This window comes from Procambarus clarkii, chromosome 18, assembly GCF_040958095.1.
Source record: "Procambarus clarkii isolate CNS0578487 chromosome 18, FALCON_Pclarkii_2.0, whole genome shotgun sequence".
NCBI classification, from domain to species: domain Eukaryota; kingdom Metazoa; phylum Arthropoda; class Malacostraca; order Decapoda; family Cambaridae; genus Procambarus; species Procambarus clarkii.
In genome coordinates this window covers 13,732,096-13,748,675 of record NC_091167.1, presented here as the reverse complement: position 1 = coordinate 13,748,675, position 16,580 = coordinate 13,732,096, and the positions used below count along the sequence as shown (strand labels likewise).

General features: G+C 43.8%; 1 protein-coding gene across 4 annotated transcripts in view; it reads left to right on the top strand.

Annotated features, from left to right (window-relative positions):
* The window catches only part of LOC123754693 (uncharacterized), a 236,908-nt gene that overhangs the window by 131,231 nt on the left and 89,097 nt on the right, over positions 1-16,580 (top strand). For all 4 annotated transcript variants that reach the window (XM_069326276.1, XM_069326275.1, XM_069326274.1 and 1 more), the window contains exons 9-12: positions 3,367-3,478; positions 8,386-8,558; positions 8,935-9,215; positions 14,842-15,307. In XM_069326276.1, coding sequence (XP_069182377.1) covers positions 3,367-3,478; positions 8,386-8,558; positions 8,935-9,215; positions 14,842-15,307 — 1,032 coding nt within the window. The remainder of the gene's footprint in view (positions 1-3,366; positions 3,479-8,385; positions 8,559-8,934; positions 9,216-14,841; positions 15,308-16,580) is intronic.

Here is a 16,580-nt window from a genome sequence, read left to right as displayed (position 1 = left end):
CACTTTTCCCTCCCGGAAAGGGGGAGCCCAAGACCCTCGCGCTGGCTATCCGCCCTTCAGTTCTAAGGCTGATGCTGTGCTCCGGCTCCGGTGGTTGTTTCAGCACTGTACCTAGTGTGTGGTGAATGTCTGCTAGGTGGTGCATAAGCCGGGAGAGATTCTCCTGTACTCGGGCTGCATGCGCCTAGGGTTTCCTTCCCTTGGTGCCCAGTAAGTACTGCCCTTGGGGCTTGGGGCCACCTTCCAAAAGTTCCTTGGGTTTTGTCCCTGCTGGGCTGTTTACTGCTTGTTTTTCTGCCGCCCTTTGTGTGCTGTCTCCCTTGTTCGCCTTGGGGTAGGGGCGCAGGGTACTGCTCAGCTTTTCACCATTGATAGCAGCCGCTTCTGTTCCATCTGGGTACGTTGTCCTCCTGCGGGTTTTTTTCTTTTTGTTTGTCTGCCTTGGTTCTTTCCCCCTGTGTCCTGGGTACTCTTCCTTCTTCCGGTGGTTTTCCCTGCTAGGTCCCAGTGAGTGTACACGTCCCGGGGGTTCAGTTCTTCGAATGTTGTTTGGTATTTGTGGGCGCCGGTTAGCAGTATCCTGCCTGGGATTACCTGGGCGTGAGTCCCTGTAGGTAAACGCTCCAGACCCTGGGAAACCCCTAGGGGGGCGAGTGGGTCCGTTGCATGTGGCCCCGGAGTCCTTTTCTCGCTTTGTGCGAGTTCGAGGGTTGCTCTGTCCCCTTGTCTCAGGGTGACTCTAATTGTTTTGCCTCCGTCTGCTGCCTGTGGGGTCGGTAGCACCTTTGGCTCGGAGCCCTGTGAGTTTTGTTGCTTGTTTGTGGCTCGATTACCCAGTCTTATGCTGACTAAGCGGGTGCAGGCAGCACGGGCATTGCAAGTTTCAGTGGTGCAACGCGCTAGGTCTTTGCTCCCTGGGAGCCCTGGGGCCGACCTGTTTTGGTTGGTGTGAGGGGGCTTGGAGGTGTTGGACACTTTGGCTTTGTTCTTTCCACGCCCCCCCTTGTCTTCCCCTGTTCTGGTCCTCCCCCCCCCCCCCCTCCCCCCCTTCCTCTCTGCATCCGGTTCCTTACCGCTTGTGGGTTCGGGGTCGGGGCAGGGCTTCGCTGGTCTTGAAACTCGGGTGGTCTCGGGGATTTCCCCCCTTCCGGTGTAGCGACGGGGGCATACGAGCCTGTTCCTCCAGCTGTGTTGTATGAGTTTGCCAGGGGGCTCCCTTCCTTAGTATGTGTCCGGTTGCCCGGGCTCTTTCTTGTGAGGCTGGGGCTTTAGGGGAACGGCTCGGCTCCGGGACCCGCCTTGTGGGTTCCTGAGGCTGGTGAGGGGCTGACGTTTGGACCCTTCTGGGGGTTTTCTACCCTTTGGGCTGGGCTTGCGGTTACGAGGAGTGGGTTTTTTTTTTCAAAGGCCTAGATAGGCCTTTGTTAGCAATATTGTCACCAGAATAGGGGTTTGTTTTGAGATGCTTACCTTTCTGGGTGCCTGACCCGGTCGATGGCAGACATAGAATGCTTTCAACCACACGGGGGTTTCTATAGACCATTGCTCCCCATGCCTCTCTGAGGGGGCCAGGTTCTGGCTCGTGGTCCCCGGTAGGCCCACAGAATTCCATGTACATGACTGATGCCAAAGTCTGACATTAGCTTATCAGCCTAGTAATCTTCGGGAAGCCTCTGGGTCTCGCCCAGAAAATGGCGTTTCATTACATTCAACGCTGGTTTTCTGATAAGGTGGAAAATTACCACCTGCTCGGTGCCCCTCTATGAGGGGGGCGAGGTTCTGACTTTGGTCCCTGATAGGCCAAACAGAATTATCCACGACTGATGTGACCTTTTAGTATGATGCAGTGTTAACACACTCAACCTGCACTTCATGAGCGATTTGGCCTTGGTTCATATCCTGGCCAGGGAGGATTGACTAGGTGCCAACACTTAACTGTATACCTCTATTCACCCAGCAGTGATTGGGTACCAGGTGGTTAAACAATTGGCGGGTTGTACAGTACTCCAGGGAAAATAGTAGGTACAGCTTGCATGAGCTACAGGACAGGAAAGCTCTCGACCTGCTAACCGAAATCTACATTTGTCTGTTCCTGTACTGTACCCACCAGTGGGGGGCAGGAGGGTGGAAAAAAGTAATCTTTGGAAAATAGTTTTAGGGAGCCACGATGGGCTACCGCCAGAAAAGTGCTGCAGCCCAAAAACGGCACACTGCAGAATCTGATTCAAAACCAGAGGTGGATGCCACAGTGCACCAACCTGAAGAGTTTGAACAAGAAACACCATACCAGAGAACACAACCTACTCCACAGAACAAGGCTAGAAATGAAGGCACATCACAAGAACTGTGTACTCAGCAGCAAGAATGAGAAAAGAGAAACATAACCATGGACTGAACTAATATCATATTAGGTTAATGTACATGACAAAAATTGAGCCGTACTATATTCTGAAGCAAACCCCAGAAGAGAATAAAAATGCCTCCTAATTTACACGTCTTGCATAAGAAAGCTTAGCACCGAAGAGTAGGCCTGCCATGAACTTCCTAGGCATAACAAAGGCAGTGGAATACTTTTAAGAGAAGTTGTTCCATACTGAAAACAACACCAAAAGGCTTCAGAAAAGATCTCTCTGGGTCTCTTGGTCTTCATCAAACTGTGGCCACGATAATATCCCTGAAGCACAGCTATAGCAGATATCCCCAATGACTGATGTACTAAACTGTTGTAATTACAAACATGAAGTGTAAAGTAAATCATAAAACACACATAAATTCCCTGATCTGTTACAATGTTCTCAAAGGAAAACTACCAATTCTGGCCAGTGCAGAACCCAGGCATGAAGATGGTGGATGCTGGTTGCAAGGCGAGGCCATCAGCTCCTCTGATCCAGCTGTTGCATTCGGTACTTCCACCAAGTGATGGTGGAAAACTAATGTAGTCTGTAACTATAGTTTTAGAGAGTACTAATTGGCATTACTGATGCTGCTAATAAGCACTTGCTAGTTGTATCGAGGGTATTGCTCAGTTGTGTCTTAATGAGCTCATCCCTCGGTGGTGGCTTCAGTCGTACTCTGAACTCCATATTTACAAAGAGAGACACATTATCAGACTAGGGAAGCAAGGCCAAGAGAGTTTGGTTTACGAATATACTCCTGGTGAACTGAAATGACCCTAGCTTGGGGACCATCTGCGGGTCTGGCTCTGTAAGTGGTGTTGCACTGAGCGTAACACATTATATTTAACACCACTTATTCCTTACTCGATTCAAGGACTGCATCCATTGTTTATTATTTGCATATCTATAGAAGTACTTGCAGGAGTATAGCATATATGTTTGTTAATGTAAATATTCTGAATACGTGCAGGTTGACGCTGGAGATCGTCTTGGTCGCACTCCCTTGGGGTTGGCCATGTGGTCAGGACACACAAGTATTGTCAACACATTACTACAAGAGAAGGTCGTCTTATCTGAGGATGGTAAGTCATAATATTGTTGCTTACCAACACTAGTGAAATATTTTTGTATCATTTTGATTCAGCTTTATTTTCATTTGTTTTCTATATTTTGAATTATCTTGTTTTCTATGGGAACTCCCTTTGAGGAAGGGCAAGGGAGGCTGATGTAGAATATTTCTGACATTTTGACCACCTTTAAGTTTGAAAACTTTCAAAGGTATTCTCTAGATATTTGTTAGTTTTATTTCATGGTTTGGTAATCACTTTAGTGAATAAGTGTTCACTTGTCTGGACTTATGATGAAGAATGTCCTGAAAATAAGAGAATCCTTTAGTAAACATTTGTAAGACTCCAAAAATAAAGAAGCATAAGTTGACAAAACTAATATGAAATTTTAAAAGAATTGAAATGATTCAATTCAATTCATTGAATGGTTGAGAATTGAAAGAAGGGTTTTTGAAACTTAGAACTGCACTACACCAAAGTGAGATGTAAACCGGTACCTGTACTATCTTATTAATTGATACTCTTATTATAATATAGAATAAGACAGTCAGTACTCCAGTATTACCTGCTTGATACCTGCTTAATGGGATTCTGGGAGCTCTTCTGCTCCCCAAGTCCGGCCCAAGGCCTAGCTTGTGAGAGCTTGGCCTAACAGGCTGTTGCTTGGAGCGGCCCGCAGGCCCTCATATCCATTACAGCCTGGTTGGTCCAGCACTCCTTGAAGAAATTGACTCTTGTATTGACTAATGATTGTTAATTGACTAATTGATAAGAGTATTGACTTTTGATATTTTTGTCTAATGTTAGAACTTTGCCCAGTATTGTAAAAAAAATTGGGTTGGAAATTCAGCTGATATTTGCTGATACTGCAAACATTGGCTGATAGCACCAATACATTGGGACATCTCTAGTACTGTTGTTCAGGCTATGTATCAGACTAACAATAGGTGATACAGTTTGTGGCTGTTTGTGGAAACACAAGTAGAGTAAGGCACACATGAGCTATGGAAAGGGAAAGATCTCGGCTGTCAAATAGGAGTCGGAAGTTCTGTTCCTGTACCCACAAGTGTGAAAACAATAATGAGAGAGTGAGAGAGAAAGAAAAGTGACCATTGGTGGAAGAAATAGTAATACAGTAGAACTTGATTCAACGAACCTCGATTTGGCGAACCTCCGGTTAGAATGTGCATTTTCCAGCCCGGATTTACTCACCTGATTCCATGAGCTCTTGTTCGCTGAAGCGAAGGATGTGCGGATTTCCTTAGGATGTTGGGACAGGAGTTCAGAGACTGGTGAAAAATTTGTCCATCATATCATAGGTTAAAATTAAAGATTTCCTTGGTGAAATCAGGCCATACAGTAGAGTGTGGGAAACATAGTAATATGGTTCCAATCACATTTTTAATGATTTTTGTAATATTAGAAGAAAGAGTTGGGGCCTTTTCACCTGTGCTCTGTTAGCTCACGCCTGGTCTCACGATTTGTGGGCTTTTCGGGTCGTTTCTCTCGGCCTGCTGTGGCATTGGGTGGCTCCTCCTCCTTTGGGGGGTTCGGGACTGACGGGGCAGGCTTCCTCTTCTGCGCTCTGTTGGGTCATCTTGGAGTGGGTGCGCTTGGGCATGGTCGAAACGACAACGTCTCTCAGGTGGGTTTCCTGCCTGTTCCCAGTTCCGAAACGGGACTGTGCGGACCTGCGGTTCATTCTGAACTTGTCCCGTCTGAACCTTTAGGTTTCTTGCCCCCTCGTTTCGGATGACTACTCTGTCCTAGATCCAGCTTCTGTTGGAGCCGGGCGCTTGGATCGTGTCCCTGGCCCTCAAGGACATGTATTGGCACGTCCCTATTCATCTAGGGTTCCGGGACTGGCTCGGTTTTGTTGTGGGGCGTCAGAGTTGCCACTTTTGTTGTCTTCCTTTCGGGTTGAATCTGGCACCTCGCGTGTTCACACGCCTTACCTGGGTCGTGGTGGCCCATCTGCATCTGTTAGGTGTTTGGGTGTTGGCTTACCTCAACGACTGGCTGGTTTGGGCTCCCAGTCGGTCTGCATGTCTGCTCACCAGGGATTTGGTGCTTTCCCAGCTCGCCGTGTTCGGGTTCCTGATGAACTGGAGGAAGTCCTGTCTGGTTCCCTCCAGCTTCGGTCCTAGCTAGGTCTTGTGTGGGACTCCCGGACCGCTTCCTTGTCTCTTCCTCCGGCGTCTCTCCTTCGGCTGTGGTCCCGCCTGTGCGGGATCCTGAACCTTGCGAGGTTGGTCTACCTGCTGGGTCAAGTTTGACTTCATCGGCTGTTCTGGTTCCTTCGGAGACGTCCCTTCTGCCTCTCTCGTGATCGCTAGGTTTGTCCCCCAGGGGCCTTGTGTCGGCTGCTACATCGCCGGCTTCCTCTTCGGGGTTCAGTGCCTTGGCGCCTTCCCGAGCCCTCGCTCGATATGTTCACGGACGTGTCATATCTCGGCTGGGGCTTTGTAACCAGTGCTCACCAGGCCGGCCAGGGTCGGTTTGTTGTGGCCCCTTCGGTTCAGGATTGTTTTGCTAAGACTTTTTTTCTGTTGGCATTAGCCTCTGGGGGGTCATGTGGCGGAGCTGCATGCTCTTCTCCGGCGCAGAGGTTTTTGCTCTTTTGGTCGTGGTCATAGGTATGTTCGTCTACAGCCGTCTCCCTCTTTTCTGGTGAAAATTGAGACTGCTGGCTTCCGGAGGGGTCCTTGGGTTGTTGATGCTTGGTTTGTTAGTCCGGGGGTTCATCATGTATTGTCCAGTTGCGGCCCTCCGCCGTTATCTGTGCGCCACAGCTTCTGTGTCCGGGGACGCGCTTTGGGTTGATCCGATTTCCCTTCTTCCCTGTTTGCGGGTTCGGGTCTCTCGGGTAGTCCACAGTGTGATTACATCCAGTCACCCTGTGGTCTATCCCTGTGCCCATGACGTTCGTAAGTTTGCTGCTCTTGCTGCCATCTTTGGCAGCCAGTGTATGGCAGCCAGTGGCGGGCTGCCACTGCCACTGCCACTCAGCATACCAACTTAGTGGTTTGTTATGTTGAACAGAAATGTAGATTCTTATATATAACGTGTATATATAGTGTAATAACAGCAAAAGGAGTGTTGGGTGAAGCCATTTTGGTGAGGGAAGTGGCGACATCTGCATGACTTGTCATGCTGGGTAAGCAACCTGTCCTCTTAAAAAGAACGTCGCTTTTGGCCGTTTGCCCGTATGGCCGAATTTGGACGTAATTTGAAAATGAAAAAAAAATGAAAACAAATTTGGAATTTTTTTTTTCAACAACAGTAAGTTAAGGGTCCTCTGATAGGTTAGGTGGGCAGGAAATTCTTATAAAGTTTCAAAACGTTATGAAAAACGTTAATTTAAAGTGTCCTCTTATAGCCTCTGCGCGTAGGCAGGACGACTCAAACAGAAAACGGAACAGAACGTCACTTTTGTGAGTCGATTTCATTTCAAATTACGTCCAAATTTAGCCATATCGCTCATACGAGCCAAAAGTGACGTTCTTTTTAAGAGGACGGGTTGGGGTAAGGGCACTATACCACTATAGGGCACTATATACTTGCTAGATAAGGGCACTATGCTCCTTGGGCACTATACCAGCTTAGTTGAACAGTTGTGGTGAACAAAACATGTAGATACTTATATATAATGTGTGTATATAGGGTAATAACAACACAAACAGTATACTTGAAGGAGGAATGTTAGTGCATCTGGCCTTGAACCAGTGAGGGAGGGAGGGAGCATTAGTTGTGTGGGGCCACCTGTTATTGTCTGCCATTACCATACAAGATTAGTGGTTTGCTATGGTGAACATAAATGTAGATACTTATATATAACGTGTACATATAGTGTAATAACGGCAAAAGAAGTGTTGGGAGAAGCCATTTTGGTGAGGGAGGTGGCATCACCTTCCTGACTTGTCATGCTGTGTAAGGGTGGCAACTATGCTCTTTGTGCACTATACCAGCTTAGATGAACAGTTATGGTGAACAGAACATGTAGATACTTATATATAATGTCTTTATATAGTGAATAAAAGCAAAAACAGTATGGTGGGAGGAGGATGTGGGTGAGTGAGGAGTCATTGAGGGAGGGAGTGGCGGCGAGGGGCTGGCTGGCTGGTGTGTGGTGGCCATTCCTCGTTGCTTTATGACTCACAATATCAACTTAGTGGTTCGTAATGGTGAACAAAACATGCAGATACTTATATATAACCTGTGTATATAGTGTAATAACCGACAAAGTTTTTGTTTGTTTTATGAACACAATAATTTAATCATTAATATGCACACCATAATTTTGAGTACTGCGATGATTCACACATTTTATTGTATAAATATATCACACTACGTACTATTGAATAATATTACAGCAAAAAACAAAGAAAAAATCAATCGGAGACATTGAAATAATTAGGTAATTATATCTTTGTGGCCACTCCTGCCTGACAGCTGGGGTGGACCAGACCGTCTCCGACGCATGATCTGTCAGCGCCTCTTTTTTGCCAGACTTCTCCGCCCTATTGCGGCCAAAATATGCCACTTACGACTTTTTTATTATTTTTCCCCGTGATCACAAATTAACAGGTTTATAAAAGAAAAGAATTTTTTTTTTTATGCGCCTGTGGGTGACAAAGGCCAAATAGCCCTTAGCAGCTTGGGAGTTAAACTTCATATTTCAAGCATAGGCAGGAATGACAATTTTGCTGGAGCTGCTATCAAACTGTTAATCTGACATGTCCAAGACTAACCATATCAGAATCGTCTTGTTGCATTTGATTTTCCAATGGACTGGGTTCCATTATAACATGAATTATATCTGACAATCGGCTTGAAAGGAACCCGGGGTAGAGTCCAAAATCTCTGATAACTTGTTAAAGGTAATAAAGTATTTTATATGTTAATAGTGTTGGTTGTTGCAGATAAGGACTGGCGCTCCATAGTACGAGAAGAAGTGGGGTTGAGTATTGTAAGAGTAATAGAGGAGACTGCCGTTTGTGGATTGGATACCTGCCGCTCCGATGGTTTTACCCTTCTCCATTTGGCTGCCCAGCATGGTTATCCCAATATGATGCACAGACTGCTCTCCCTTAAAGTTAGTCAACTGTGTTTTGTTGTTCTTATTACTTAGCATTTGGGTTAACCTCAACTGTTATCTACAGTATATTATATGAAGTGGGGGACATTGTATATTCTCTTTCTGGCCTATCCTACCCAGATGCTTATTGCTTAAGATGATATACTTCTTGGGCCTGTTGGATAGGATCATATACATGTCCTTAACCTATGGAATTGATCATGTATACATGTATAGGATGGAGCTATCTAACATAGAGCTCTTTTTGTAAGGCTTTGGGAAAGGTTAGATTTGGGTATGTAAGGGTCTATTGCACATGTATAACAGATGTTATACTTTGCATTTAATTAGTTGTAATGTATATCTATAAGCATTATATAAATTTTTGTTGCAGTTGTCGCCAGATATGAAGAACAACCACGGTGAAACACCGCTCTTTGTAGCCATCCGCAGTAACCAGCTGGCATGTGTGCAGCAGCTGATCAATGCTGGCACACGTCTGAGCCTGGTGGACAATCGTGGTGGCACTGCTCTACACATGGCTGCCAAAAATGGGAATGTCACCGTTATTGACATGCTCTTGACCACCTCTGAGTTGGAAGAACGAGATGTCGACATAAATCGATGTGACAACATAGGCTATACGCCAATATATTATGCTATCAATGCCAGCAGGTAGGAACTACCTATATTATCATTGTAATATTTATTACAGCATTTATTGTTTTCATTGAGCATTAGCATTAGCCTGGAAAAGATAGGGAACCAGTATTGTAAAAGATAACTAAAGAAATAAAAAAATTAACATTCATCCATTCACCACTTAATATATATTGTTCTTTAGATTCTTGACTAACTCTTACATGACTAACATTAATCTATGGTGCTTTGGAACACATTCTCACTTAAAACAGCAAATCAACTATATTTACTTTTAATTGGTTGATTGAATGATTTTCTACCACAAAAGTGACCATTCAGTTGCAGTGATAGACAAGACTTATACATTTTCCTGTGCCGTGTACATGCAGGGTTAGGGTACTGTTGAGCTGCATATAATAGTTGGTTGTGCACTTGACACCAGGAAGTGATCAGTGGTATTCAAGTCAATTTATCAATCTATGTTCCAATTATTGTTCATATAAACATTTTCACCTGTGGTCCACAGGTACGGTTAGTGAGCAGTTGCAATAACTTCACACGTTATTATTCTAATATACAAACTACCAGGTGCGATACTTGAGAAATTCATAATGCAGATAATCAAAATAGAAAAATGTCTCTAATTTGCCAAACACAGTACCAGATGTAATTTTCCTTGGAGACCTCAACCTGCCCAGTTTACGATGGGAGTTAACAAACAATAATGTTATACCAGGAAATCTACATGAAAATTGTCAGCCATGGGTCAGAGAACTACTAAGGTTCTCTGACAAATTTTCACTCAACCAGCAGATAGCAGAGCCAATTAGGAACAAAAACACACTTGATCTGATCTTGACAAAACAAGAAAGAAATAATCAAGGACATTACAGTCTTGGATACCATATAATCAGATCACAAGCTCATTGAAGTGCAAACTAACTTCAGTACTATATGCTTAATATGCCTCCAAATGCAGACAATGAGTCACAATAAAGTGACTGAAGATATGATGACCAAACCACACATCAGAAGATGGAGAAACAACGTTGTTTCTGTCTATCCTGGACCATTATCAATTTGTGATAAGGATCCAGAACAGACTGAAATGTCATCATTTCTCCATCTTGTGGTGTGTGGTTTGGTCATCATGGCCCCATAATTTATCAAGCAAGAAGGGGTTATTCTATAAAATCAGTTTTAATACTACGAGGATTGACTTTGAAAAAATAAACATAGAACTTACAAACATTCAATGGGAAATAATTTTAAATAACAAAACTTCCATGCAAAGAGTAGAACAATTGACTGCTGAAGCATACAAAGTCTACTTGAGACAAGTTACTTTTCAGTGTCAGAAAGGGGACTAGCTTAGAGAATGCAGACAATGCTAGAGAAGGAATAAATAACGGAAATGCACAAGCAGACACAATAATCCCAACATAGAAAAAATAATGTTAACAGGGAGATTGAAGAAATGAAACTGGAAAATAAAAGCCAACAAGAGATAAAGAAAAATCCAAAATATTTCTTCACATGTGTGAAATCAAAATAAAAAATCGTCACTAGTATTGAACCTATAGAGGATTTACAAGTTTTTGTTCATACACAACAGGACAACAAGGAAATTAGTGAAGTCCTGAAAGATGAGTATGAGGCTGTGTTTAGCACCCCAATGACGAAAATGAAAGTTGAAGATCCAGACAACTTCTTTATGAATAATATCCAAATCCCTGACAGCATAACTGATACCAACACCACACAACAGATTTTAAAGAGAAATTGATAACATGCTTATGCACTCAGCTCTGGGTCCAGACTCATGGAAGTCTATACTGTATTTAAAAGCAAATGTAAAATGCCAGTAGCTCGAGCACTTAAGTGTAGTGTGGAGAAAAAGCCTGGACAAATGGAAGCTACTAAAAGCACTTAAGTCAGCAGATACACAAGAGAGGGAGCAAAGCACTGGTTAAAAATTGTAAACCATTTGCACTCACATCACACATAGTACAAGTTTTTGAAAGGGAGATCAGGAGTCAGGTCTCCAGTTTTACGGAGAACAATTACCTGACAATCCAGGTCAACATGGAGATAGAGCAGGAAGATCATGCCTTTCATAGTTACTCGACCATTATGATAAAATAAAAGAAACATTAGAAGAAACACAAAATGCAGTGTGGTGTCATGGCCTTTGCAGCAGCACTTAATAACCGTAACCATAAAATGAGATCAGTAGGAATATAATTCGTTCCGTTCCTATATGTAGGTAAAGTGTATGTAAAGTGAATTCCTATATGTAGGAATAGCAATGGCTATTCAATTTCCTTTCATACAGATTGCAAAGAGTAACAGTCAATCAGATAAAATCAGGTCCAAGCAAAGTTAAAAGCTCTCTTATCTCAAGGCAGTCGTTGCACCAGTTCTTTTTCTCATTCTTATATATGATATAGACAAAAATACAAATCTCTGCTTCATGTCATCTTTTGTGGATGACTCAAAAATCAGCATGTAAATTACTTCTGTAGAAGACATTTGTCAAGGTTCTCACCCCTTCCTACCTTACATGGTTGGGGCCATTCCCACGGGTCTTCGCCCCTCCGTACCAGGCGCCACTGCTCGCCCCGGGGCTCCCCAGTCCACTAAGGGTTGGCCTTATATATACCCCTAGCAAGTGGAGAGGTTCAAGTCTACCTGTATCACACCTGAACCTGCCCGTCTTGACACTGGGATACTCTCTCTTAGATATCTGGTCTGCTCGAGGTCGTCAGCCGGGTGTTTATACTCGTGTCCTCGTGTCCCAGCAACACGTCAGTGGTCTCATTAGTTATCTTAAATCAAGGATGCAATCTCATGTGCAGTGCAAGGTGACATAAATGGTTTCACTCAAAATAGCCCTAGAGAATGGAGGCTCACTCAAACACATTGGTAAGATTAAAAGTTTACTGAAGAAAATATATACACTTGCATAACAAATAATATAGGTGGAATTGTCCGATGGCGGCAACACTCCTTCCGCTCCGTCTTTAGCAACACGGTCAGCTGACTGGGTCCACTCGTCAGTCGGCGGGCACACACCTCGCGCCTCTCGCAACACGATCAGCTGACTGGGTCCAACTGTCAGACGGCGGAACACACCTCGCGCCTCTGGCAACACGATCAGCTGGATGATTCAAATTTTGTTTCTGGCTTCTTGAAAACCAGCCACTACTTCCAGATACTCTACATCACCGCATCTACATATTTATGTTCCACCACCAACTCATGCCTATACGAGCTCCTTGGCTCCTAGCCTAACACTGTCACATAGACAATAAATGGTAACAAGAAATGTTCACAATATACAGAATATCCTAGCTCGCCTAGATCAAAGGGGTAATGGGAGGGATAACTATCTACTTTACTTCATTCCATTACGAAGTCGACTCGTCCTCTGGCGAGGGATGTTGAGGTTCCTGGTCCTGGTTTCTGGTCTTCCGTTGGTGAGTTCCCACACACATAAGTTCCTCAGTCGTCCTTGTAGTAGCGCGTCCTCACACCCGGCAGGTACGGTACTCCTCCTCTGCTTCCTCGGGGTACTAGAGTCAGGTACCTGTGCCGTCGTCGTCGTCCTCTCACTGCCACTGTTGACCCATTTTGCAGTCCAGTATAGTTTCCCCTTGCCTCACTTCCAGTAGATTCGGCCCGGCCGTTGCTACTCGCTTGATATGTAGAACGTGGTCCATTGGGCGTCCCAGACGTCTCCAGCCCAACGTTCGTCCCTGCTACAGACTCTTGGTAATAGAGCTCTTGACTCTCCAGCCTGGCCAATCCTTGCTTCTTGGCACTCCACGGGATGTCTGCAGTATGAAAGCGATGCTTAAATCCACTGGTAGGGGCGCTCTGGCCTCTAGATCTGGAGCTCACTGGAACGCATCCTCTCTCTGTGACGGTCTGTGATGTACTCTGCCCGCCCAGGCACCAGCCGCCCTGGAAGCCCTCCGCCTCGTGACGTCACACCGCCCGAGGGCTCTCGTCATTGGTCACTTCCGGCACGTGACCTTACCTGGCCAATCGGGTGCCGGCAGGTACCGCGATGCTTTGGCGGGAAACAGAATGGCTCGGCGCCATCTTGTGCCTCAAAAGGGTGTAAGCCCCTTGCATAATCAAACTTAAATGGCAATTTTACAGCCAACCGCATAACGCTCCACACTCTCACACATAAGAAAATGTTCCCTGGATATCAGAAAATGCTCAGGTTCTGGAGATATGGCTTTAAGCTGGGTTAGGAGAAATATAGGGGTGGGACACCATCACACATTGTAAAATTACAAGCTGTTATTAATAAAGTTTTTGGTTGGGAAGCAGAAAATAACATGATGCTTAACTTATAAATTCCATGTTCTTAGTATAAAAAATGAAAACCTTCACCGAAATACAGGACACAAGACACAATCAGATCTACTCATAGTAGGTAAGCAACATGTAACGGTTCCAGGAATAATGATGATAACCTTACGTTTAGGAAAAATGGCCAACCAAATATAAAAATAATGGATTATGAGAACCTTCAAATCCAAGGATCCCACCACAATACTTTTCAAATCATTTGTGTTGTCCCACCCTGAGTACTGCTCAATATTCTCTTTCCTCTTCTTGTCAGGAGAGATGGCTGATGTAGAGGGAATACAGAGCACATATACAACATACATAGATAAAGAACCTAAATTATTGGGACCATCTTGGAGCTCTCACAATGTACTCTCTGGTAAGGAGATGAGAGAGGTATCACATAATATATATGTGGAAGATACTGGAAGGTCAGGTCCCAGATTTGCACAGTAAAATAACAACTTACTGGAGTGAACGATATGGTAGGAAATGTAGAATAGAGCCGGGTACCATAGTCACAATCAGAGAACACTGTATAAACATTAGAGGTCCATAGCTGTTCAGTATTCTAGCAAGTATAAGAAATATTGCCAGAACAAAAATGTACTTTTTCATGAAAATTTGCTTACAATTTCTTGCAAGAAGTACCAGACCAACTGGGTTGTAGTGGGCCAGTGTAGTGTAATGTAGTGTATGTGGGCCTGCAAGCTGCTTTAGGCATCAGTCCGATGGATCAAACACTCACAAGTCGAGCCTGGCCTTAGGAAGTAGAACAACACCCAGAACCCTGTCTAACAAGTAACATTATTGCAGGGGGGAAAATATTAATTGTCATTAAGCTTGGGTGGATAGTAGCGGAGAGGACGAGGTGTAGAGGGCATTGTAATGGCTGGGACCAAAGAGTAGATAATTTCTTCATTGTTGTTTACTAAGCTTTTATGCTTTAGTGTTTACCAAGTATTTCGGCACCACTCTCTCCTTTCCTTTCCTTTCCTTTCCTTTCCTTTCCTTTCCTTTCCTTTCCTTTCCTTTCCTTTCCTTTCCTTTCCTTTCCTTTCCTTTCCCTTCCTTTCCCTTCCTTTCCCTTCCTTTCCCTTCCTTTCCCTTCCTTTCCTTTCCCTTCCTTTCCCTTCCTTTCCCTTCCTTTCCTTTCTCTGTGTTCCCTATTATTGCATTTCTCTCTCCTGTCTTCTTTCCTATTCATTCTTTATGGTACAGTACCCACTGTCTGTTCCTTCTCCCTCCCTCTTCATAGTAGTAAGTTATATAAATAAGTTATTTTCTTCCTTAGGTATGACATTGTGCAGAGATTTTTGGAATACAGCTTGGTGCGTAAAGTTCATGTCAAGGCAACCAATGGTGAAACACTGCTGCAGTTTTATACAGAAAGAAATAACCTAGGACAGTATGACAATGCTGTAGTAAGAGTGCTCGAGTGTGAAAAGCTCTTGCATACAAACAAGCCCAGCGCAGAAATGTGCCTCCGTGTGCAGCTGGGCACTACCGAGGCCAGCTCTAAGGCACGTTCACAACTACAAGCCATGTATGAATCCACGAGAGCTCAACGCCACTGCTGGAACTTTTGGTTCTTTCTCTCATGTTTTCTTCTGCCCTCTGTTTTTTACTATCTGGATGTGTACACGGATATTCTCCTGGCAGTAGAATATTACCAGGATTACATGCGCAACATGAACCTCACAGATTACTCTGGGGAAAACCATACCCAAAATGCAGAAGAAATCGCCGCATCAGAAGAGGTCAGTTATTCTTTTATTTCACTGTTCATCATCAGTCCACATTCAAATAACTTGCTTCTTGAATACATTTGCATTTCCAGCTTCCTTTAATGTCCTCTTGTTCTACTTTCTCCCAGTTTACAGAGGCTGTCCTCGTCCTTCTTGTCTAATTTCCCTCAGTGTCTTGTATGTAGTGATCATATCCCCTTTGTTCCTTCGCCTCTATAATGTTATGAGAGTGTTCTATTAACCTGGTGCTAATCTTGTCTCAAACTCGCATCACTTTTTTTTTTTTTTTTTTTTTTTTAGTTTAGTTTTGTGCTTACTTTCATTCCAGAGGTGGATATTACAGTATTGAACTTGTACAGGCTGTATAGGTAGCCTTGAAAGAGTCCTTATTTTTAACTTTAAATGCTATTCAAATGTTTGCCAGTTTCCCTTGTGCTGCAGATATTACCCAATCTGTACATCTGGTGTTAATTTGGGAATTATGTCCACTTCCTAGTTCATCTCCCTTTTCCATCTTCATTATATAACATTTATTGGAATTGAACTCTAGTAGCCATCTGTCTGCTCTCACATGGCATTCAACTGTGTTTTCATATACTGTATTGTCATCAGTCTTCCTTGGTTTTCACAATTCTTAATAGTCACATCATCTACAAACATTGACAAATTGTTCATTCCAGTAGATAATTGTGAACAGCAATAGTCCTAGGTCCAATCTTTCAGAAACCCACGTGTCAAATTGTTCCGTACTCAATTCATCTTCTCTGATTATAACATTTTGCATTTTGTCCATCGGGGACGCCCTTATTTTTTTCATTCTATTCTCCATTGTTTCTGTGTCAGAAGCAAGGATGATTATCAAGAGACAGTGCTAAGTCAGTATAACTATATAGGGTCATTTCATGCCAAAACATCACAGCCCCCAACCAGACTATCTCAGATTTACGTGAAATTTGGTATGGTGTAAGCGTACATGAAGTAACATTCATGTGCAAAAATTTTAGCCCTCGGTGATGCATGATATTCCAAACCATCCTCCTGTTTAGATAGTACTTTTTTAACTGTTTGCATCAATGAAAAATCAGTAGGAGCTATGAGGAGGATTAGAACCCACATACTTGGTACTACCAAGCCCACTCCCTACACTGCTACACCACGACATGGCCAAGAGCAAGGCATGGGCTTGGGGAGTACAAAGTGTATGGGTTTGAATTCTTCTCACAGCTGCTACTGATTTTCTCATTGATGCATCACATTAATGTGATTTTATTGTGCATTTGAAGAG